The 24720-nt window shown below is 39.4% G+C and overlaps 1 protein-coding gene across 10 annotated transcripts in view; it reads left to right on the plus strand.

Moving 5' to 3' along the window:
- Positions 1 to 24720, plus strand: part of RIMBP2 (RIMS binding protein 2) — a 104275-nt gene that overhangs the window by 58242 nt on the left and 21313 nt on the right. For all 10 annotated transcript variants that reach the window (XR_010989611.1, XM_068157418.1, XM_068157419.1 and 7 more), the window contains 9 exons: positions 1374 to 1578; positions 7185 to 7336; positions 9838 to 9914; positions 10817 to 10926; positions 11343 to 12152; positions 16341 to 16492; positions 16854 to 17315; positions 19444 to 19593; positions 22300 to 22458. Coding sequence is in view for 9 of the 10 variants with exons in the window: in XM_068157418.1 (XP_068013519.1) it covers positions 1374 to 1578; positions 7185 to 7336; positions 9838 to 9914; positions 10817 to 10926; positions 11343 to 12152; positions 16341 to 16492; positions 16854 to 17315; positions 19444 to 19593; positions 22300 to 22458 (2277 nt within the window). In the remaining variant the exon portion in view is untranslated. The remainder of the gene's footprint in view (positions 1 to 1373; positions 1579 to 7184; positions 7337 to 9837; positions 9915 to 10816; positions 10927 to 11342; positions 12153 to 16340; positions 16493 to 16853; positions 17316 to 19443; positions 19594 to 22299; positions 22459 to 24720) is intronic.

The following is a 24720-nucleotide window of genomic DNA, read 5'->3' on the forward strand; positions in this document are numbered from 1 at the left end:
TGACTTTAAAAGGAGCAAACAGTACCAGTGGGAAATTTGAATGTTTGTGTTCTTCTGGGATTGTAAATGTTTTGTTTATCTTCACCTGTGCTAAGATCTCCTTGTAGTTTGTATGTAGTAAGTGTTGTTTTCTTGATATATGTTATGTGAATTTTTTTCTTATGTGAACATACTTTTTTTCTCTTTCAAGAAAAAGTAACCTTTGGAATGGTTGAATGAACCTAATAGATATCCAGACTTTGTTAGTGTGGCTGTTTAACTAGGCATATACCATGAAGGGGCATTTAATGAAGATGTGTGGTCATCAGAAAGCATCAGAAGTATCATATAGGGAGTCTATTACTGCTTCTGCTGAGCTACTTCTGCGTGCAGTGTTTGGGTCACAGCGCGTAAGACATGAGTGCTCCCTAGGTCTCTAATGGCACGTTGCCAGAGTACAGAATGACTCTTTGTCCCTGTCAGACCTCTCTGGAGCTTTCTGATTCATCAGGTTTTGCCACAGGTGGTAATATGCTGTTTCCTAATTCTCTGGGTACTCTAGATGTGTGGGTTTGCAGTCAGGAATATCTGACAGTGTATTCAAACAGATATACAAGCTGTTTGTAAATGAAGATTGACATTGAAAAGCACTGTATTGAAAACATCATTATTTCCTATGTCAGCACAGAAGCTTATCTTTTAAGTTCTGTTTTGTTAAAACCTGATGCTTCAAAATTAGAACAAAATTGTTTGCCAACAATGACATTTTGGTACTTCTCACAGGCTTACTAACAATATCCTCTTGGCTGGTGCCTAAATTACTTCTGTGTGGTTTGGCATCCGCAGTGAGGAGCATTATTTTGGAAAGGGAATTCAGTCAGTAGCTAGGCCAAATGTTCTGCATTAACCACTCGGGGGAGGGGGGGTTGTTTGTGATAGTTTCTAATGCATAAATGTTAAACTATCAATTCAGGAGGCTTCAATTTAATAGCAGAAGATGGGCAAACCTCAGAAATATACCTGGGTTTTAGGGGGGAAAAAAAGGGAAAGCACACAAAAGTGGCATTCAGATGTATGTAGAAGTTACAAGCTATAAGATCTGTTCTTGGCAGTGATTTTTTTTTTTTTTATCAGTGCCAAAAAAACAATGAAGAACTTCCCATTTAGAAATCAGGGGTAGAAGAAAAAGAAATGCTCACCTCAACATTTCAGGGCTGCTAAAAGGTTATTTTCTGAAGATGGGTGAGAATTTAGGGAGAGAAATGTGTTATTGTGGGCCTGTTTATCCCAAATAGCTTGCCTGTCCTGGCTTCCTGGTACTTGAGAAAAATCTGGTACAAACACAGCTCACTCTTAGCTCAGTCAGATGTCTGCGTTATGTCTTGCTTGTGCAGGCCAAGGTCCGAGAGCTAGAGGAGAAATGTCGGACTCAGAGCGAACAATTTAACCTCTTGTCCAGAGAACTGGAGAGGTTTCGACAGCAAGCAGGGAAGATTGATCTCCTGAGCAGTAACTCGGTGGTATCCTCAGATATCCCTGTTTCTCCTGGTAAATCTCTATCCCAGTTAATGAATGGAATAGCCACTTCTATAGGCAAAGGTAAGGACCAGCATTTTATTTGTGGTTGTCTGTTCTGCCTTGTTGATTTAAGATACAACTCAGTGATGTAAATAGAGTTTGACAGCACAAACAAAGGATAGAATTTACTCCTGTTTCTGTTTTGTGACTTGCTTACGTTCCAGAGTATCTCTTAATCCTTCACTGAGGTTGTTTCTGTTTTATTTGAGCACTGCTGTGAGCAGAAGTCTCTCTAATTGTTGTTGGGTGTAGTAGTGAGAAACTTGTTCAGTGTTAAAATTGTCTTCCTTATGTAAATATCTACTTCTTTGGAACTAAACGAAGAAAGACGATGACAACCAAAACAAACAAAAGGCGAACAACCAAACCCAACCAAGCAAAAAGCAAACAACCAATACAAACAAGCAAATCCAACCCGACAGAAACTTACCAACCACCCAACCAAACCAAAACAAAACACCCACAAACCCCCCAACCAAAACACAAAAACTCTCTCTTAAAACGCACACACATATAAACCACAAAACCAACTGAAACCTCCATGCCAAACAACAACAAAACCACACCCACCCAACCATTTACAATTGTATTGATGTTCCTACACTTGTGGTTCCTAGTGAATTAGCACAGTATGTGTTTTAGCAAGATCTGTGTTGCACTTTTGCTAGGTCATCTCCTGTTGCCTGAGGCAGCTGCTCCTCCGAAGTACACAACTTTGCTAATGATTCATTATTCATAAGAAAATTGCAAAGATCAAGGCAAAAGGTTACCTGAGGACACTGGAAAGTAACTTGTGTGTTAGATTGTGTCCAGAGAAGGACAACAAAGCTGGTTTGGAGCACAAGCTCTATGAGGAGAGGCTGAGGGAGCTGGGGTTGCTTAGCCTGGAGAAGAGGAGGCTCGGGGAGACATTATTGCTCTCTACAACTACCTGAAGGGAGGTTGTAGCCAGGTGGGGGTTGGTGTCTTCTCCCAGGCAATCAGCACCAGAACAAGAGGACAAAGTCTCAAGCTGTGCCAAGGGAGGTTTAGGCTGGATGTTAGGATTAAGTTCTTCATAGAAAGAGTGATTTGCCATTGGAATGGGCTGCCCAGGGAGGTGATGGAGTCACCATCACTGGAGGTGTTTAGGAAGAGACTGGATGAGGTGCTTGGTGCCATGGTTTAGTTGATTGGATATTGTTGGATGATAGGTTGGACTCAATGATCTTGAAGGTCTCTTCCAACCTGGTCTGGTCTGGTCTGGTCTGGTCTGGTCTATTCTATTCTATTCTATTCTATTCTATATTCTATTCTATTCTGTATTATAAGTCTGTCATTATGGAGGCTGAGGATTGTGCTCACCATCTCAATATCATCCATGCTAGAATGATTGTAACTACTTCTGCAAAGGAACATCTGTAAAGTCATTACCATTACTTACAAATACCCTCAAAGTTGTTTTAAAATAAGTATGAAGAGGAACTGGGAAAATGAAATAATCTTGACTTTTAAAATTTCATCTTTGTAAGCTTCTAGGAAAATTTGGAGGCATAGGGCCTAGAAATCACAAATCATTGCCCTGCTGTTACATCTGAGCAGTTATTTTCAGTGAAGGGTGCTAAACTCAATGTGAAACCAAGTCAAAAGGAACCAAGGTGACATCTTCCTTTCATTTCACTTCAGTAACTTTGCACTTTGTATGCCTTGGGTGTTTGAACACAAAAAGTGAGCTGTTTGCAGCCTTGCTCACTGGGGTGTGTATTAGTTTAGAGCCTTTTCTGGAGCTCCATATCTTACCTAAGTGGATATTGAAGTGCACTAAATGGACAATTCAGAAGGCATTACCTGATAGCATAAGATTTTAATAGAAATTGCCTTAATATCAAGAGGATTAACTCCTCCTGCCTCTAAGGACAGGATTTTTCAAACAACAACTAATCTTAATGAAAAGGTAATTAGGGATTGAAATATCCTTTAGGCAGCTAGTGAAAGTCCAATCTGTATCTCTGGAATTGATCTAAGTAGACCCCCAGTCCTCAAATAAAAATAAACTAAACATTTTTAGGTCTTCAGTCAAGCTTTCCAAACTAAGATTTAGTCTTGAAATGTTAATGGAAAACAGCTTTAAAAACATCCTTCAAAATATAACAAACAGAAATCTTTAAAAGAATTGCTGACTAAAGCCACAGACAACAGAGTTAGGTCTGTACTGAAGTCATTTAAGGGTCTTGCTCTGTAAACCTTTTGTCACAGCTTACTAAAATTTATTGTGACTCAGAATTCAAGGCCTGCAGCACCAGTGTATGAAGATCAGAAAGCCTTGGACAATACTCTCAGTATGAATGCGCTGGTAACAGCAAAGAAATGTTTGAGCAAGTGGGCAGGATGTCTAATCATTGAAATTAACCATTTCACAGTGATGCTGCTAATGCTGCAGCGAGTTCTCCCAACCAGAAGTGTGATTATTTTTATTATGTGTGAGGAAGAAAGAACAAAAGGACAGCTTTCAAAGCAAAGCAAATGACGGAAATGAGATCAGTTTATGACCAGCTGCTTTGCCTTAATTGGTGATGTTTGAATGTATCAGGAAATGAAGTAAACCTAGGCAGAATAGATTAGAGTGTAAAAAGTTCACTCTAAACGTATAATAATGTCACAATCAGATATCAAAACCTTAAGGTTTGTTGTTCATTACATAAAAGACTTGTTTAAATGGCCTTTCTAGACAGTTTAGGTAGTTCATAATGAATCAGCAGTTCCAATAAATAAAATAGAAGAGTGTAATTGTACTGCAAGTGTGGTCAGCTTTAATACTGCTGAGACATCTAAATTAAGTCTGTTGCTCTTTGTTGCCTCATTCATTCAAAGGAGGGTGTTCTTAAGACTTCCTTGACAGATATTTTTCAGTCAGGGGAAAATAAAATCCACCTTCAGTGTATGTGTGTATTTTACAGGACTTTATGGACAAAAATCCTGTGGCTTTATAGGGCTCTTTCCTAGTATTAAGAGAAAGAAAAAGAAGGAAAAAAAAGAGGCCTTTTTAGAAGCTGATGCATGTTCTTATGAAATGACTAATTGTATTTTTCATTTTTAACCAGTATTTTTTTCCAGAGTGCAAATTAAAAATGGAAAGGTGTTTGTTAACATGCCACAAGTAACCAAATGAATAGAAAAACACAGAGCACTGAAGGTGGCAATAAATCCAGTTGGGAAGACAGATCCATTTCACATAGCTAGATTTTTATTTCCCTATGCATTGATGGTTATGTGTATAGACTTACTTTGATGGCAAGTGAGGTATCTGAGTAGGCTGTATCTAGTTATTAGCACCATCTGGAGCCATAGATGTGTTCAGTCACATGATGCAGTTAAAACCACCACGTGGTTTTCTGTCCTACGTATTAAGAACTCAAGGTAAATTTTATGTATCCTTGTTTACAAGTGGAAAAAAACCAAGCAATTTGAATGTCTTCCAGCATCTAGATATTCCTGCACTTCCTGATAACATGTGTTCCTATCCTGGTTATCATCTGATATATATACAAAGCAAGGGCTATATTATCCAAGAACCTTTCTCTGCATTTTGTCTGTAGAGCAACTACTGTAATAACAAAGCCTGAAAAATCCAGGAGGTATGAGACCAAACAGCAGTTTCCTTTGAATGAATAATTGCAGTTGAACCAATTATTTACAAACTTGGCACTGACAGACTGATATGGCAAGCACATTAACAGCAAACAGAAGGAGCTAAATTGGCTAAAGGTTTCTGAACAGGGATGACTTTTCTGTTATATATGTGAGAAAGGTTCCAAGAATAAAAAATGTGCCCTTTTCCAGCCTGGGGATTGCTGTAAGCAGGGCTGGTTGTAATTAATCTTTAGTATGATGACTTGTGTGTTTCCCTGCTGTCAATGTGTTTAAGCTGTCCTGCTGTAAATTACAGTGATGTAGAGAAAATTAATCATATTGGACTCAGGAGCACACCAGAAACACCCTCTGTTGTTCTATTTTGGAGGGTTTTCTCCTCTGTAATATGAATAAAGGAGTTCTGCTGATAATTCTGGTTGATGTGTGGCTAGGAAGCTTGGAATTCAGTAGCAAAACATTGCTGACCAGGCTTCTGGACATTACTGGAGAACTAATGCTGAGCCTATACATAGCCAGGGTCTGACAAATTAGAGCACAGGCTATGTTAATGAGAGAGGGAGAAAGGAAGAAAGCACTCCGCATATCTGATTGTGTCAGCAGTGCTCTAGACTGTGTTTTGCTATAACTGCTGCTGATGTTGCAAGTGTAATTAGGCTCAGTTTACAATACCCTTCTTGTTTGTGTCTTGTTTGTGGACTAAACTAACAGTAAAAGGGGAAAATGTAGAAATATTTTATATTGCACTTTATTAGTCTCTCTTGCAGCCTTGTGATCAGCCTCTTGTAAGGATGCCTCCTTAGGTCTTTTAAATGTGCAGTATGAACTGTATTATCCTTTTATTTAATTTTATTTTATTTTGAGGTTCTTTTTAAAAGCATGATAAAAATATTCAAAACCCATGCCTGGAGATTTTTCCTCTTTCATAGCCATTTTTCTGGAAACTGGAGAGATGACACTGTGATCAAATTATTTGGTTTACTACTGGTGTTAACAAGGAGCTCTCAAGACATATCAAGCAGGTGCTCTTGGAACTTACTGCCCTGCAAAAAGCCAATCCACTTCCCTTCATTTAAAAATTAAAACCCTGCCAACTAAATTATCAGCATTTCAGTCACTTTCTTAGAAGATAAAGGCATGACTTGATTCTGCTCTCCAGTATATGAGAATCCCCAGAAGAAAAAGAAAGGTTCCAACAGCAACTTTTTGGTGCTGGCCGTGGGTTAAACAGCATGTGAGGTAACTTCTGAGATATGGAATCATAGAATCAGTCAGGGCTGGAAGGGGACCACAAGGATCATCTAGTTCCAACCCCCCTGCCATGGGCAGGGACACTTCACACTAGATCAGGCTGGCCAGAGCCTCATCCAGCCTGGTCTTAAACACCTCCAGGGATGGGGCCTCAACCACCTCCCTGGACGACCCATTCCAGGGCTTCACCACTCTCACGGTGAAGAACAACTTCCTCACGTCCAGTCTGAATCTCCCCACCTCCAGCTTCATTCCATTCCCCCTAGTCCTATCACTACCTGATATCCTGAGAAGTCCCTTCCCAGCCTTCTTGTAGGCCCCCTTCAGAGACTGGAAGGCCACAATTAGGTCACCTCACAGCCTTCTTTTCTCCAGACTGAACAGCCCCAACTCTTTCAGTCTGTCCTCATAGGAAGGGTGCTCCATCCCTTTGATCATCCTTGTGTCCAGAGCAAGTGTGAAATTGTTTTTCATTGCAGGAAATTGTCACCTTTATATTTTATTTTTTTAATGTCTTCACTTTCTACATTTCATTATATTACAAATTGACAACTTGTGTAATTTATCAAAAGGCTACTTTTATGCTCTGCAGTCTCCCTACTTTTTGTGGGTTTGAGTGTTTTTTTTTTGTTTGTTTTGTATTTAGGTTTGGTTTTGTTTTGTTTTTCCAGGAGAAAATAACTCACTGCTGCTCTTTAGTCTGCCTGAGATCAGTTACTTATTCTTGTATGTGTTTTGTTCACTGCCAGGTCATGAAAGTCCTTCTGGAAGCCGTTGTGTGATTTCAGAGTTTATACGACCCCTTCAAATTTCTGGAGACAAACCAGAACAATTGTCTGTCAAACCTACATTCCTGTCCAAGTCAAGATCTGGTACCCCAAGATGCAGATTTGATTCAGACGTGAGTCTTTTTCATTTGTGACTGAAAATGTATGTTACGAGGCCAAGACTTCTTTTGTCTGGGAGACTGATGCAGGTTGATTCTCCTGGTTTTAAGAAATTAAGAGATGAATGTCCTCATTTCCTGAGACACATTGGGAGTATGACATGATTTGGTATTTTCAAAGAAGTCTCAGCTGATGTCCAAGTTACATAGCATAAAAAAGTGGGGGGTGTGAGAACCTCAAGCTTCTGTGTAAACCTCAGCTTTTGAAGTTGCATTCAGTCACAGTCACAGTATCACTAAGGTTGGAAGAGACCTCAATGATCATCGAGTCCAACCTATCACCACAGACCTCATGACTAGACCATGGCACCAAGCGCTGTACCACACTTGTGCAAAAGGAGTTTAATTCATCAACCTGGAAGTGAAAGTTTCAGGATGTTGTCACTAAATTCTTCTACCATTTAACTTTACTGCTTGTATTTTATTCCACTTTTGAAAGGTTTTGTTCTCTTTATAAGTAAGGTTTTCTGATTTTCAGTAGAATTCTAGTAGAAAGGCAATGGGAAGCTCAGAAGAGCTTTATACAAAGGTGCCATAGCAAGTTGGACAAATATTAAATATAAGGAGGTGTAACACACATACTGAAAACTTAATAGAGGGTTATTATTTTCTATTAAATACTGTAAGCCTGTTTTATGTGAGCAAACAGCAGTGAGGATCATACAGTGTGGAATCACATTGTTAATCTTTGCAGAAGTAACTGAACTGAAACTGTGTGTAGATTTTCTATCTACTTTATATTCATTGCTGCAGAACCTGTGGATGGTGATAAAAATCAAAAGGTTTTTTAAATGGTTCACAAGCCTGAGTATGGTGTGGGATATTCAACAAAATTAGATTCCTGTACAGCAGGAATTCCATGGGCATGTCTAAGGATAATCCACAAATAAATGGATGTGTATTTAAGTGTAGCAGCACTGCTGAAAATGGGGAACATTCACTGCTTTTTGAAAAGGCCACAAAAAAGGCAACTCAAAAGTAGTCAAACCATAAAAAGCAGCTTAGCAGTGAGACTTAGGGAAGCAGAACTAACAGCAAGGAACAGAAAAAGTGCATGTCAAATTTAATTCCCTTTTTCTATTATTTTTGAGTTATCGCTCACTGAGAATGTCAAGCCCTCCTTTGCAGAGCTGTTCATTGTGTACCTTCTGGAGTGTAATTATGTGATACATACTTGCATTATGCAAGCTCACAGAAATTAGGCTCCATTCTTTTTTAGAGGTATCCAGACCCAGGGGGAGAGTGTAGGAATAAAACCAAAAATCTTTGTGACGTGCCCATAAAAAGGTGTCAGGATAATAACCCTTGGAAATTTGCCTGTGTCCCCAGATGCTGCCCAGAGGAGAATACCTGATAGCTGGCTATTACCACCCACCTCACTGGAGGAGGGAGGGGTGCTGGCAAAATAGTGTGTGCTGTGCTGGGCTAACCCAACAAGCTAACTCACCTTTTGGGAGGCAATTCAGAGGAAATGCAACTTCACTCAATGTTTTTCTGGTGCACTTTTGTTCCATACTAATGGAACCAAGGAGGGACCAGTTTAGGCCTGAAAGTTACACTGCAATATTCACTCTATACAGACTGTAAAATTTTGGTCAGTTTTTGGATCCCACTGTTAAACTTAGTATTTCCACATCAATTTAAGTGCTTTCAAGCTCAAATGAAAAGTTGCTCATTTTTTTTCTCATTAAATATGCTGGTAAATTCAGAGGAAATATATTATTTCTTTTAATTAGTGGAAAGGTTGGGATTCAAGAGATGCTGCAGCCGTGGATTGGATTGGCATGAGGGTACATTCATTGTTACAAAGGGGTAGGAAGTTGGCACCTGCAGCAGCTCTAAACTCAGCATTTGTCTGAAGTACTTGGTCACTAGTATTAGGTTTCTACTATTGTTTTCTGATGAAAACATCAGAGTATCACCCTTGGTGGTCTGTGTGATCATATAGCTGTCCTACACCCAGAAGCACCAAGCATATCACTTACAACAGGTCATCTTGCAGTAACTGAGTTTACTGTACTTTAATGAAGACTTCAGTAAAAGCTTAGTCAGGAGGCTAAGGTGATCAGTGAGACTGCTGTGGTTGAGTCATACCTCTTTCTTTAGTTAGCAGCATGAAAGGGAGTAGTGTGGTCAATATCACATCTCCTTCAGCCACCTCCATTGACCAAATGACAAAACCCCAAGATACTGTTGCTTTGCCAACTTTGTGAACTTTTGAGGAAAACCAACAGACAGCTGAGCTGAATCTGTAGCAAGATGTCAAGGAGCTAGTTCCCTTTCTTTACTCTGTTAGAATCTGAATTGCAGTTCCTTTTAACCATTCCTGTTCCCTGCTGGATTTAAATTATTTTAGTTTTGCGTTCATTGATTTCTCTCTCCTGTCAGGAAAAGAATCCAGACATAGTTTTGAAATCACATTGTTTCTTTCTTTCCTTTTTAATTTTTCACTACAGATGGATAATGATCAGAATTCCAATACCTCAAAGCAGAGATATTCTGGAAAAGTCCATCTTTGCATTGCCCGTTATAGGTAAAGATCCCAGCTCATTACATCTACCATACATATTTATATTATTCAGCATTTGGGTTTGCTTCACTTTTATTCATACATTGAATTATTACCTGGAACAAATATTACAGACAGCAGGCTGGCTGCAAATTAGTGCCATTTCCATGTGCTTTAGTTGTCAGAGAAAATTTACCATGACATGACTCTCTTACCCATCTCTGTATTTCTGGCCTTCAGTGTCTGAATGGGATGAGAATATGCGTCTCCTACTTTAAAGAGGGTGTCTCAGTCTGGTCATATAAATGGCTTTTCCATCAATGCAAAAATTATTTTAAAGTTCCACCCATATTTCAGCTATAAAGTACTGACATGGTAAAATTTTCTGTGACCAACAATTTTTTTTCAGGTTGGGTATGGATTTGAATACTTTTAAAGGAGTTTTTTTTTGTCTATGAGTAGCTTGTTTTCGATGTAACTCACTGGGTTTGTCTTCATTTGACTTGTTAAAGTTAATAAACTTGTGTAGACGTCTGCCATATAAAGCAAAAGGAATACAGTGACTGGAAAAGACCTGCACAACTGAGTTTGCTTTAATTCACTGTGAAAAATAAAGAAGATATTGGCCAGTGTGTTCAAGGAGACCTGATGAGGAAACACGTAAGCAAATTCAACAGAAAAGGATGTGGTCTTAAACGTATAGTGCTTCAGCTGCATTTCATGGCGGCTTGATGGGGATAGAATTGCAGCTCACAACAACAAACTGACTAGACTGCACTCAGAATATATGTTTCAGATTGGAAGCCAAAAGATTAAACCTAGGAATTTCCTTCCTGTTCCACTTTAGAGCTGTACACCTTTCTCTGATCAGCATTCAGTGTGGAGTTGCCAGTGAACTCTTGTTTCTCCTCTGTGCTCCATTGCAGCTACAACCCCTTTGATGGACCAAATGAAAATCCAGAGGCAGAGCTCCCCCTCACGGCAGGAAAGTACCTTTATGTGTATGGAGATATGGATGAAGATGGCTTTTATGAAGGTATGTTTTTTCAGTCTGTGAATTCCTGCAGATTCATGGAGATTCAAATCAGTTCATCTGTCAAACGTGCTCCCACTTCTTTCCTTCATCTACTACCAAATCAGTTGCTAAAATTACTCCTATAATCATTGTGTTAATTAAGAGAGTTCCTGCACCAGCAAAGCTGATCCTTGCAGGCAAAGCTAATTACGAGATATTTTGTGTTGTCAGCATTTCCTACTGCCAAGATTTAAGTTGATAAGAAAGCTTACTGGCAATTCTGCTTTTTGCCTCAGTGAGTCTTTACGTTCTCAAGCTGTGAATGTTGTTTACATAAGGTTTTCACTTATATCTTCTTCCTTGTCTACTTGCAAGGCAATGGCGTGCAAGAGGTACGCTCCTTCAAGAATTTTCATGGCATTTTTCTTTCTTTCCAGGGGAACTTCTAGATGGACAAAGAGGACTAGTCCCTTCAAATTTTGTGGATTTTGTTCAAGACAACGAGACTCGATTATCGAGCACATTAAGCACTGAACAAGATCAGAATTTCATCAACCGTTCGGGTCCTGCTTTGGAAGGAGATCTCTTGGAGACAAGTCCACCGAGTCACATAGACTCTACTGTAATCAGCAATGGTGCAGGGACTCTGGATGTGAACATTGATGAAATTGGAGAAGACATTGTGCCTTATCCTAGAAAAATCACCCTTATCAAACAACTAGCCAAAAGTGTCATTGTGGGCTGGGAGCCACCGGTAGTGCCACCCGGATGGGGAACCATTAGCAGCTACAATGTTCTAGTTGACAAAGAAGTACGGATGAACATAGCCTTGGGAAGCAGAACGAAAGCTCTTATAGAAAAGCTTAACATTTCTGCTTGTACATACCGAATATCAGTTCAGAGCATCACAAACAAGGGCAACTCAGATGAACTGCAGTGCACTTTGTTAGTTGGGAAGGATGTCATAGTAGCCCCCTCTAATCTGAAAGTGGACAATATAACCCAGATTTCTGCTGAGCTCTCCTGGCTACCTACAAATAGTAATTACAGTCATGTGATCTTTCTTAATGAAGAAGAATTTGACATTGTCAAGGCTGCTAGCTACAAGTACCATTTTTTTAATTTGAAGCCCAATATGGCCTACAAGGTGAAGGTCATGGCAAAGCCCCACCAGATGCCCTGGCAGCTTCCTCTGGAACAACGAGAGAAAAAGGAAGCCTTTGTGGAATTTTCTACGTTGCCAGCAGGTTTGATATTTGTCTCTCTACCCTAAAACTCTCTGGTTAAGTTTCTCTGAAATTGCTAGATAAATTGATCTAACCTTTAGCTTTATGCTGTAAACCCTGTCACTTTCATGAGCAGACTGGGGATTGTTAGATTGCTTTATAGTCTCTAAAATTAATTTCTGTCCTCTTCTTGTTCCTGGGTAAGGGCTGAAGCATTTCTGGGAGATAAACCAGGAAAAGCCCTGCTTATCATCATCGTAGATCACACACTGTGTTTTATCAAATTAATTTCCATTTGTATTTAATTTGTCCACTATTTCTGATAGTAATTGATTTTCATTGATGCAAACCACAATGGGTAAAACCCAACCAAGCAATTATTACTTCTGGCATGTTATTTGTGTGTTTTAAAGCACTTTTTACAGGATGATTCAGCCCTTTTCTGAAGTAAAGACAGACATGTTAGAGGAGCACACAGTCATTTAGGAGATGGGCATGCACTTTGGTTGTTAAGTTTGCATTTGTGAAGATAACAAATTGGTTGTGTATTGGAAAGTCTGGGGTGTTTTTCCACCTTACTTTTACATTAGAAATGCTGGTATTACCAGTTACTTCCCAGTATTTGAGAACAGTGAAGTAACATTGAAAACCAGAGCAGAAAATATTACAGTGTATTTAAAGGATCATCTCATAGGTTTGGGTGTGTATAGCTGTACCTGAAAAACTGGAACATCTCTCCTTATAGAACCATCTAACCAAGGTCTTCTAACCAAAGACAAGTAGAAGACTTCTTGTATATTCAGTCTTTCAGTATGCCTCTGAAGCAGGGACATTCAAGTACAAGTGACTCCTGGCAAGTGAAATGTCAGTAGCATGTACTGTGCTATATCTTAATTGACTCTCTGCTGGGATTTGACTCTAGCAAAGGGACAGGAATTAGTTCTGGTCTCTTCCTTGGCTTCTGTGAGTTACATGTAAGGAGACATGCACGGCAGTAACGCTGCTGGAGCAGAGAGAGAGTTAGGCTTGTATGTCAACTGCTGTTGATGCTGTTGATTTACAGGTTCAGTGAAAACATCCTCAGATCAGGCATTTACTCTTGTGTCTTAAATAATTTCAGTGAGGTAAGAGGTAGTGCTATTACAGGATCTGCTAGGATGAGGGTGCATTTTAAACTTTGTACACAGTCTGTGAGAGTCATGAGACACTGCCTAGGTAGTGGCTTGAATGTATTAGATGGGTTAACTTCTTTGTGCTTTGGGAAAGACATTTCTAGTGAATCTTTTTCAGGCCAAACACTTACCATGCTGTATCTCCCTCTAGTTGCTGAAGTGTGCTAAAGCAATGAATGAGCTGTTCCCTGCTGAGGAGCTAAAATGCATCCCAGCTGCTGCTTTTAGATCCAGAGATCCTAGAATCTTCCCCACCACTTCATTTCACAGAGGGCATTTTTACAAAAGTACATCGACTTTTCACTGTTATGTGTATTAAAGTAAAACGGTGGCTGTTGAATGGTTAGAGGCTGATGTTTGTACTGCAAGAGTCATTGAAATAAAGGGAAATCGGTCAGCAATGGGAACTGCCACCATAATTTGTCATGGTTTTGTCCTGCAAATATTACTGGCTTCAAGCAGTCATGTATCACTTCTTCCAACCTAGAGTTAAAAGAAGCTAAAACTAAAAAACAAAACAAAACAAAAGGCAGAGTGTCTTTAATGCAACTGATCCTATTTTTTTCTCTCACATTCTGGATTATTTTTCCACCTTAACTGCCTTCAGTTGGTCTACACTCTAAGGGGACATGTTCCAAAGATGATTTTAGAGTATGCTGAGGGAGCAATGCAGGTATTCTGCGTGAAGAAAATATTTTCTTATTGTGCTTCTCTAGAAGATGCCTAGGAGTGAGTAATGTCACATAAACCTTTAGTTGTGGTGAATGTCAGGTTTAGCAGACAGTGCAGCATGAATTGGCCACAGGCAGCTGCTAAAGTTTGTACTGACATTTTTCTAAGGGATTTGGGAATGTTTACAAATGAATACTTGTGCTTGCTTTATTTGAAGCTGAGAAGCTCTGCTCTTTACTCTAGAGGGTTCAGTGCTATCCTTGTAGAAAAGGATACCATCAGCTGCTTACACCAGAAAGGGAGTGGGGATCAGTAGATATTTTAACATTTTCACTGTATCAATCTCAGGGGTATTTTTAGGAATATATTAAGCAAAAAATGAACTTGAGATAACTGCTCACATTTCAAAGCTAGAGAGAGCAGTTGCATGGAAAGCAATGGACAGTTAGAGCTCACCTCTCCATTTTTCTCTTTGCATAGATATATTGTGTTTTGCATGCTTTATGCTTGAAAACACATTGCTTACTATTGGACCAAATCTGAGTGACAGCTCTTTAGTTGCTGAGCAATTGATTTGCTCTCCTTGATTCATCAAAGCAGCAGAACTGCTTAAATTGAAACAGAAGTAGTTATTTCTTGAGTGCTCTGATCTAAAACTAGGCATAAATATCAACAGGATTAGGACTAATGTGACTGTTATGCATTTTATGTTAATTTAGGTAATAAATTCATGAAGACCAAACTGTAGGAGAATTCTGAAATTAACATTTATGTTGATGATCAAAAGTCATCAGGAGCAATTTCCTGTTTAATAATGGGGAGAAACAGAAGCCACACTAAGCCTTGGGCATCACAGTTTATTAAACCTCTCTCTATTACAGCCTGTGAAAGTCGAGATGGACTCCCTGGGGATTGTTTGTTTCTGTGAGGATGGAAGGAAGGTGACTTCTCCTGCAGGAAAAGATTAATGTCATTGTCACTGACAATGTACTGGACTAGAGCAGATGAATTCTTTCTTGTAAGCAGAGGAGCTTTGCTGGATTGGGAGTGCTGACTGTCAATAAAATAGAATGATCGGGAAAGCTGAAATTCAGTCTTAAATCATGTCTGCATCTTGCCCAAGAATAGTCTTAGGTCAGCTTGAATATTTTGGCCTTACAAGTTAAAAATGCATTCTAGATGGGGTGGTACAGATGAAAAATTCATGTTGTGCCTGTAGTATTCTGATCATGACCATAATTTTATTTTGATGACCGCTAGAGGATGAAATTCAGCAGCAGCAAACTGCTGAAGTGCGCTGTTGGTTCGCCAGCATATCTGGAGGCAGAGGCTTTTGTGATATTTACATTTGTACCATGAGCTGTTTGGTAGCATTGAATGCACACAGTTAAAATACACATAGCTTTTGGGGGAGATGAAAATAAATTGGTTCTACCTTGTTCACTGGCAAAAGCAAACTTAGAGCAGCCAAGTTTGCATTGTTCTGGCTCTTGCACAGAGATGGCTACAGCTGAATCCTGCTTCTGAAATGTTTTAGCATGAAATACTTCTCAGAGTCTGGCTGTTAGATTAACACCACAGGATGCCTAAAATATTAACAAACTAATAATCTCTAAGATATTTTAACTTTGGCTTTCTGTCCAAACACCTTAAAAGGTTAGTAGGCATATTTCTTTTCCTCAGTGTAGAAAGAAGACTTGGAATCCAGTTTCCTTTAAACCAACATGCTGCTGGTTGGAAAAGTTAAAGTTTCAGCTTGTGGTCCCCATTGCACCTTAGTGTCAGTTTGCTTCTGCTCCATAAATCATTACTTGGAGGCATTGATGGTCCAGAGAGACAGATTTTGAAAGTAAGTTCTGCATATGTAGTGTGTGTTCACTGCAGAGATACATACCAGAAAGTCACTGGCTGTCACTTGCAGCAGCTTTCCACTGACAGTGCTGTTCTTAGGCTTTTTTTTCTTCCTGCATTTTTATGTTAACATCTACATTCAGAGTAAGTAGCAGTTATGCAAGCTGGACAGATGAAGATAGGTCCAGAGGAAGTTAAAAGTACAGACAACCTTGGAAAGAAATATAGATCAGTCAGTGGCTGTAAGCTAAGGGTCACTTCCTCGCTCTGTGACCTGCTGAACCTGTGCTTCTGTTTTTGCACAGTAACTGCAATAAGGTTACTTTATATCTTCAAAACGAAATATTTTTTTTAAGTGCTTTGAGATCTATAGTTTCCAACTCTCAGATATATCAGCTGCTATATATAATTCTGAACTATGGCAGTGACCAGTCTTGTCTTTCTTAAGTTCTCCATATATCAGCTGACGTATACACTTCTGAACTAAGGCAGTGACCAGTTTTGTCTTTCTTAGGGCCTCCAGCTCCACCTCAAGATGTTACTGTACGGGCTGGGTCCAGCCCAGCAACTGTACAAGTGTCCTGGAAACCACCAACTCTGACAGCAACAGGGACCTCCCATGGCGCCAATGTCACAGGCTATGGTGTTTATGCGAAAGGTCAACGGGTGAGTTCTCCTTCCAGCATGACAGTGACCATCTACTGACAGCTAAAGGCAACAATGAACGTATGACAGCACTTGAATGTGTGCAAGGTTTTCCCGGCTTTCAGTAGAACCTGCTTCTATGTGCATGAATTGCTTCTTAGCTCCCTTTCTATAAGCATTTGAGCTTTTTGGACAAATGAGTTGAAAGGATGGATGACAATTGGTGCTAACTAGTGTGGAGCCCTAATGTGGGCTCTTGCAGCCCATTCTCTGCTGGCAATAACTCATTACATGTTCAGACTTTGAAGGTGGTACTTTAGTGGGATTGAGAGGAGAGGAACAGATATTTTCACTCTAATAAGTTGCTTCTTTGTGTACTCAGGTAGCAGAAGTGATCTTTCCAACAGCAGAGAACACACTGGTGGAGCTAATGAGGCTAAGGAATTTGGAAGCCAAGGAAGTTACTGTTCGGACACTCTCTGCACAAGGGGAATCAGTGGACTCTTCTGTTGCTGCCATTCCATCTGACCTACTGGTGCCTCCAACCCCTCACCCCAGAACTGCTCCCAAATCTAAGCCATTAGCAAGTGCCGGAGCCCCAGAAACCAAAGAAGAACATTTAGGTCCACATTTAAAAATGGATGAGTCGTGGGAGCAGACTCGTTCGGCATCCCCCGTTCATGGACACATGCTTGAGCCACCTAACTTTCACAGCTCACTTCAGGGGAGGAGGTCTCCATCGCCTAACCGAATACTCCCTCAACCTCAAGGCACACCCGTCCCAAATACCGTTGCAAAAGCCATGGCAAGAGAAGCTGCACAACGAGTTGCAGAGAGCACCAGGGTAAAGCCAAATGTTTTCTTAAAGTTGTGGTGGTTTTTTTGTGTGCTGACTTTATCAACTGTGGCACTTTCTATCAAAGAATTTATTCGCCATATGCTTTAAGGAGCAGCTAATCATTCCTAAACCCTAAAGATCTGTAGTTTGAGAAGATTCTATGTGCTGCAGTTCTGTGCCATCTTTTACAGATATGCTTATAATCATAAAGAGCATTGATCAGCCTTTGATTAGCAGAGAAACCGTGTAACATCACTAAAAATGTCTCAAAAAATGCAGAGCTTTCCTTCTGAAAATAATGAAGAATCATCAATATGTGTGCTTGGGGTCAATGTTTGTGCAGGAGCCAAAAGGGAGGCTTCTGCCCTTGTGGGAAAAGTCAAGCAAGCAAGTCCTGAAGTACTTTGAAATTTTCAAAGCCCAAAACAATAAAAGGCAGTGTAAAAATGCATCTGGAAATGGGCAGATAGACAAAAGTCCTTATTATAAGAGACTTTTGCCAGTTTACAAAATGAGGGCAAAGCCTCATTTCTCTAAGGGAGATGGTAAGAGCAGTCAGGCAAGAGCCCTGTTTGTATTCTAGACCCATCTGCTTTTCCAAAATGGCAAAGAGCACTTTAGATGCACATGAAGAACTGTTTTGTACACTGTCATGGATCCACAGGCAATTTTTTGTGTTGACCCTTCAAGAGTGCCCCTTTCTCAGTGCTACACCTTCACAGATGTTCACAACTGCTTCATTATAGCTGCTATGTGAAAGCTCTTCATTACAGCTACTATTGTAGCCGCTAGAAAACCCAGTGCCCAGAGGAGACTCCCTGGTTTTGAGACCATTAGGACCCCCAGCTGCTGCAGTGACTCAGATACTTGCTAATTTAAATCCCATATTTGAAGCTGTTGGGTCAGCATAGCTGATGCATATACATCCTGACAACATGCTCTGGTTTTCCTACCCAAGTATGAAATATGGAAATACTCCCAGTGCCCTGGGCAGTTACTTTCTCATCACAGGCTGCTCACAACTGCCTGTTACTTGTTTCAAGCTCTGGTCTCACTTTTATTCATGCAGTCTCTTGGTCCTTCATCTGGCAGTCATCAGATGTTATGTCCAGTTTTCAGTCTGCTATTGTATGTCCAAAATAACTCCATTAATTTTGACACTTCACACGTATCTCAATTTGTTGATTGTCCCTGTTCTGGGACAGAACTGGGCCAGTGGGTGATGATGGAGCTTTTGGGAAACTGAGTAATTCTGAATCACTAAGGTCTGCTAAATACATACATATGCACATGTATATTTCTGCCTTCTGTTTAGAAGTAAGGCAAACTGGAAGAAATGCAATACAGGGAGAGAAGGCAATTAGTTTCTTTGGGACTCTGAGGTGAAAATTGATTTAACCATAATTGAGAAAGAGGACTGAATTGCTTTTTCTTTTTTCTTTTTTTAATTTGCTAACATAACATAGGCTCTGAACCACATTTAATTACATTAATTTTAGTGATGCTTGAAATACTTAATTCGGGGACCTGAATGGAAGTTTACAGATGGATTCACTCTAAATCAAATCAAATTCTGCCAGTGATACTTTCCATGTTTAGACTCCAGTCGCAGAAATTCTTCCCTTGCAGTAGGCTGCTGCAGAAGCTGTGTGTCTTCTCTCCTTGCCTTTCCTCCAACCTGTTAGATGGCTGATGGTTATGGTCATGAGGGTAAGCAGCAGAGAGTCAACTCACAGCAGAGGAAGAGCATGAAGCCTTGTTCTACAGCTACTACTGAGGTCAAAATGCTGTAGTGGCTAGATTAGCCACTAGCCCTCTGCTGAGGGGGAATGAGTGTCTTCATTAACAGCCTGTGATTGTAGAACACTGAAAATTTTGACTTGAGTGGTACAGGAAAACTGGCAGCTGAGTGGATGGTCACATAAAATAATAGAATTGTGAGCAAGAGCAGTACAAAATAAAATGTCTTGAAAACTCCTGGAAGATTACAGTTGGGTGAAATTAACCTTGTTTTAAACCATGAGTATACTTGGATGCTGTGTTCTTCAGTCCTTGTCTTATATTCACTGTTTCTTCCATTGTTTGCAGGAACAAGCCTGCTTGACAATTTCCCCTTTTGTTGTTGCTTTGCTAGATGGAGAGGAGGAGTGTTTTTAGCGAAAGGAGTAATGCAACCCAGTACGCTAACTCAGATGATGAGGAGGATGGCTACGATTCTCCTAATGTCAAAAGAAGGGGGGCTTCAGTTGATGATTTCCTGAAAGGATCAGAACTTGGAAAGCAAGTAAGTAGCCTGGTCTTGTTATTGTGTCCAACATGAAACAAATCTTTTTATGGAGCTCAGCAGGCTATCCAGGTCACCATCTGATTATTGTGGCTGTATTGGTAAACTATCCAGACAAGCAGCTAAATTGTGGGGAGGAGAGTGAATGTCCTGTTACTGGAGCATAACACTGCCTAATGGGAAATGAGTGTTTGGCACCATGCAGCTACAGATCGTTATCCTGTGCAGCAGTCTTGAGCACTGGAAACTGAAACACTGAAATAGAAAATGGGAGTGGAATGTCATGTTTGGGCTCTAGGCTTTTTCTGTGTTGTGTTACTGGTGCATATGAAAACATACCATGAAAAAAAAGGAAAGGAGGAAGGACTTTTGTGTTCCATAAAAGCCATAACCTATAATTCTAATTAGCAGAAAACCAATACTGTATCTGTTTGGCAGGCTGTAATGAATAGAAAGATGTTGCCAGAAGAATTTTTTCACATCTATGCAGTTTTTAGTCTGATCCAACTGAAAACAAATATCAAGTAATTTATTCCATCACTTTAAAGAGAGATGTAAATTCTAGCAGAGAGATGATTTCTTATGTCTTGGCATGGTTGAATAATTTTGTTAGCCAAACCTTTGGCCTCCCATATTGAAGAGTCCAAGCAAGAGCATTCCATCTTGTACCAGTTCTGAAACTTGATGGAATTTTGGTTCCATTTAGTACAGATATTTATAGAAACATTGATCCAAATTTCCAGTGTTCTAAATATGTCATTTCAGGATTTTCTTTGGTCACATCTTCACATGCAGTGGTTTTCAGAATGTATGGAATAAAATATGAGAATCATAATTCTTTCTTTACTCACAAAAATGGATGAACATACTGGTTTATGCACGCTGTTGATATGCTCTGTAAACTGATAATTAGGATAGGGAAAGTACTGGAGATAGGGGAAGTACTGGAGATAGAAATTCAAATACTGATATTCACAGACAACCTGGGACACTTTCAGCAAGGGTAGTGCTAGAAAACATGGGAAGTAAAAAGTGCATGGAAAATATAGTCATAGAGGTCTCACTGGAAATCTGCATCTGTAAATGCAGCCAGTTATTGATCACAGGTTATGAATGCCCTGTTGTACGTAGTTAATTGATTGCAAGCAGAATTGCATGGTTATTGCTTATATAATATATCCTAGTTCTGTTTTATACCTCAGTTAAAGTAGTGCTTGTATTAAAAGATTGGTTTAAATAATTGAGTGGTTGTTCAGCAAGGCTTTGCTGTTATTAGAACCACAATGGATGAGTCTTGGAGACAGCCTCTGCAGTCCAATTGCCTGGGCACTTGGGACTGTATTCTGGCAGTGAAGGCCTTGTGCACTTAGCTAGGCAAGTTTTGTGGCACTGTGCCAGTCTATAGGAACAGAGCTGAGAACAGGAGTGCAGGAATGCTTTTCTCTGAAAAACAGGACCAAGAGTCTGCTGGACTGGAGCTGATTAAATAGTAACATTGAATGTAAGAGGTGCAAAGTTTAGAAATAATTTTTAAAAAGCATTAAAATATCCTCTGATCTTTAAACTTCAAAAAGAAACCAAAATCATTGTGAAACTGCAGTGGCTTCCCCCCACCCCCAAACATGATCCTAATATAATGCATCTGAAGGATCTGAAAACATTTATGAGCTTGACACCAAAAGTTAGTACTAAAGGCTTCACCCCCCCAATCTTTTTACTTCCAGAACAAAGAATTAAAAGAGGATAAATTCTCTCTTATACTTGGAGGGCAAATCTACATTCACTTTGGAGAAATTGCTTATTGCAGACATTTTCTTCTCATTGCTGGGATTGATTGATGTCAGCATGTTACATAGCTAAGGGAATTAATTGATCTGGTAACATAGAAATTATTTCTTCATTAATATTGCTGGGGGAAGGAATGCAGTCATTTTAAGCATTCTGGTACTTCAAACATTCTCCTGCAATCTGACAGTCGGATGAATCCATTTGAAGATTTGCCTGTGGAAATACAGTGAGTTTTGTTTATGATCTGATCTGTTAGATGTAACATTTCTCAGAGGCCACTCCTATGTAGCTTCAGCGATTCAGTAGGACATACTTTTTTCTCCTTATCTTCCAACTAATTTGAAACTTAAAGCAACTTGAAATATTTGGACTAATTTTAAATGATAGTTAAAGTTTCAATCAGTCTATTTCTGCAAAGTTTATAAGAATGAAAGCTTGACATTCCATCAGCTAGCTATATCATACCCTGATGGTTATATCCTGCAAGAACTGAATGCTGATCACGTTTAAATTACAACGTGATGTAACAAACAGCTGTGAAGAACAGATGATATGTGAATTATCCTGGGGCTTTTACAGTTTGGTCAGCAAGTCCATTGATGCATGAAGGACCTCTTTAAATCAAGGGAATTTAATTAAGACTAAAACTGCATTTGTTACTGTGAAGGCAGACATCTTTTTTTGGTGTCACCTATGGGATGAAGATTGGATTTCTTGAATTGGGAGCATTAAATGGGCAAAAGAGGTTTCTACATGATCTCCCCACTAGGACAGAGCAGCAAGCCACATGATGTGATTTGCATGTGGTTATTAGCGTGATATTCAAACCTAGGAAATTCTCTAGTCCTCATTGGTATTACAGAAGGATTTTCAGATTCACAATCAGTAAAGATTTTTCTTTCTCTTCCTGTCAATTAGCCTCACTATTGCCATGGTGAAGAGTACCATACAGAGAGCAGCCGAGGTTCTGACTTGTCTGATATTATGGAAGAAGATGAGGAAGAGCTGTACTCTGAAATGCAGCTGGAGGATGGAGGGAGGCGACGAGTCAGTGTGACTTCACACAATGCACTTAAGGTAGGCGACTGCAGGGAAACCTTAGGAGTACTTCCATATGTCAATTCTTCCTTCAAAGCATTTCCTGTAGTCAGCTATGGATTTTGCAGACCATTAAAACTCACACTGTTGTATAGACCTAGAACTGGGCTGAACATTGTTTTATGATGCCAAGGCCATTTAATACATGTATTACTTTACTTTTATTTTTTCTTATTCTTTTTTATTATTATTATTTGATAGCTAACCTTTTAACTAATTGACTATTTTTTCTATATGTAATTGCTGCAGTGCAGTTTCTTTTCTATACCTGGGGACCTTTCACATTTCTATGCAACAATATACCACATGTGCTATCAGGACAATGAGTTCTGAGCAAGGAGATGTGTATAAACATACATGCATACATATATATATTTTAAAGAATAGATTTTTTTTCATATATGAGTAATTTGTCCCTGTTTTGAGTGCTGTCTCTTCCACAGACTTGTGGAAAAAGTGAGCTGGGTCAGCTTTGGGGATAAGGAATTAGCAGAAATCTTTGTGCTCTGATTATTAAGGAAGAGACAGTAGGAAATAGCTCTCAGAAATACTGCTTTAACACTGCACAGGAATATTAGATCATGAGAGACAACTTTATTATGATGCCTGAAGCAAATACAGAATGTTGAACCTACCCAATAGATAATACATATTTCCCATAGTATATTTGTACATGTGAGTTGTATTTGCTTTTTCTGTGTCTAGCAATTAGACCAAATTGTGTTTTCATGGAAAGCTGGACAACTCTGAATGACAGGGAAACCCTCAAGGAGATTTTTTTTTTCTTCCAATACACTGCTATTCAACTAAAAAACCAATACTGTTTTCACATGCACACAAGAATTTTGACCATTCTGTAACTGCTTTCATGTACGATAAATTCCATTCTTTTATTCTGATACTATCTGGAATGAGACAGGTAATTTTTCAAAAGAAAAAATAATCAGTATTTCTATTATTCTGCTGACAAAAGGTTGAAACTGAAATCCTTCTGCATGCTGCTTCTGTCCCTTTCCTCTGGGAATAAGTGAATTATCTCTAGACTGTTCTTGTTCTTTATGCATCAAAAGGTACATTCGTTTCTTGGTTTTAAATTAGTATTGCCAATGTTGATACTTAAATACAAAGGTTCAGACCCTTAGTTGGTGTAGTAAATCAGTTTAGACTGTTAAATCTGCCAAAATACTTCTCTGGGTGTAGAAGTGTGTGTGAAGGGTACAGCTAGTGGACTCATTATGCAGAAATTCAGTATATGAGTGGTTCCTGTGGAAGGACTCATGGATGTCTCAGTCTTATCTGGAGAGCATGGGCCACCATGCTGATATTTTTTCTGATACAAAATGCAGGTTAGATTCTGCTCCCACAGGGTTCCATAATTTCCCCCTCTTTCTAGATCCAATTTCACTTTGCAGCATCAGTAATTAACAAAAAGTGGAAAACACGTTTACTGAATTTTCCATAATCAGTTTCCTGTTTATCTTACATCTGGAATTATGCCAGCCATGCCCTTGCAGCTATGATTAAGTATTCACTCCTGAGCTAACAGATGCCCCCAAGTAACAAGAAAACATTTTTCATGCAGATACATATTTGCTTTATTGGGAAATTGTTATTCTCTCCAGAGGTTCCCTAAAAAAAATACCACTGACATGGGTGAGCAAGGGAAGGTTCAACTCATCTGATCTTAGTATTCTAAAATGTGGGGTATCTGAGCTCACATCAAATCTGTCCTTGTTCATATTTACTGACCTTTTCTCCACCACAATGGCAGTTTGTCTTAAAAGTTTCCCAGGTGTGATATGCATTTTAAAAACTAATGAAAACAAGTACAGTCATAAAGTAACTTAGAAAGTTCCTATTGTCTGAAAGGGGAAAAGATCCACAAGTCAATTAAGTTTAACGTGCTCAGAGAGAGAGAAGTCACGCTGAAGTCTCCAAGATGATCCTGTCATTATTTATGGGTGCTGTTGTGTTCAGAAACCTGCCTGGCCTGGGAATTAAGTACAAGGAGAGGTGAGCTCCATGATGTAGGATCTATAAACCCCATCAATCAAGAACAACACCTCCTGCAACACTATTCTCTCTTCTCACAGTCCAACAAAGGTAGTAGATAGGATTCTTCTGTCACACCAACCTGTGTTTTGTGTAAATGTTACAGAAAAATCACAAGCTGTATCTGTCCTGTTCAGAATGTTTATTTTACCTGGGCTGGGATCCTTTTTACTTACTTCTGGTATAAGC

The sequence above is a fragment of the Melanerpes formicivorus genome, unplaced genomic scaffold (genome assembly GCF_026170545.1).
Source record: "Melanerpes formicivorus ecotype bairdi unplaced genomic scaffold, bMelFor1.0.p_v2 SCAF_36, whole genome shotgun sequence".
Lineage (NCBI taxonomy): Eukaryota > Metazoa > Chordata > Aves > Piciformes > Picidae > Melanerpes > Melanerpes formicivorus.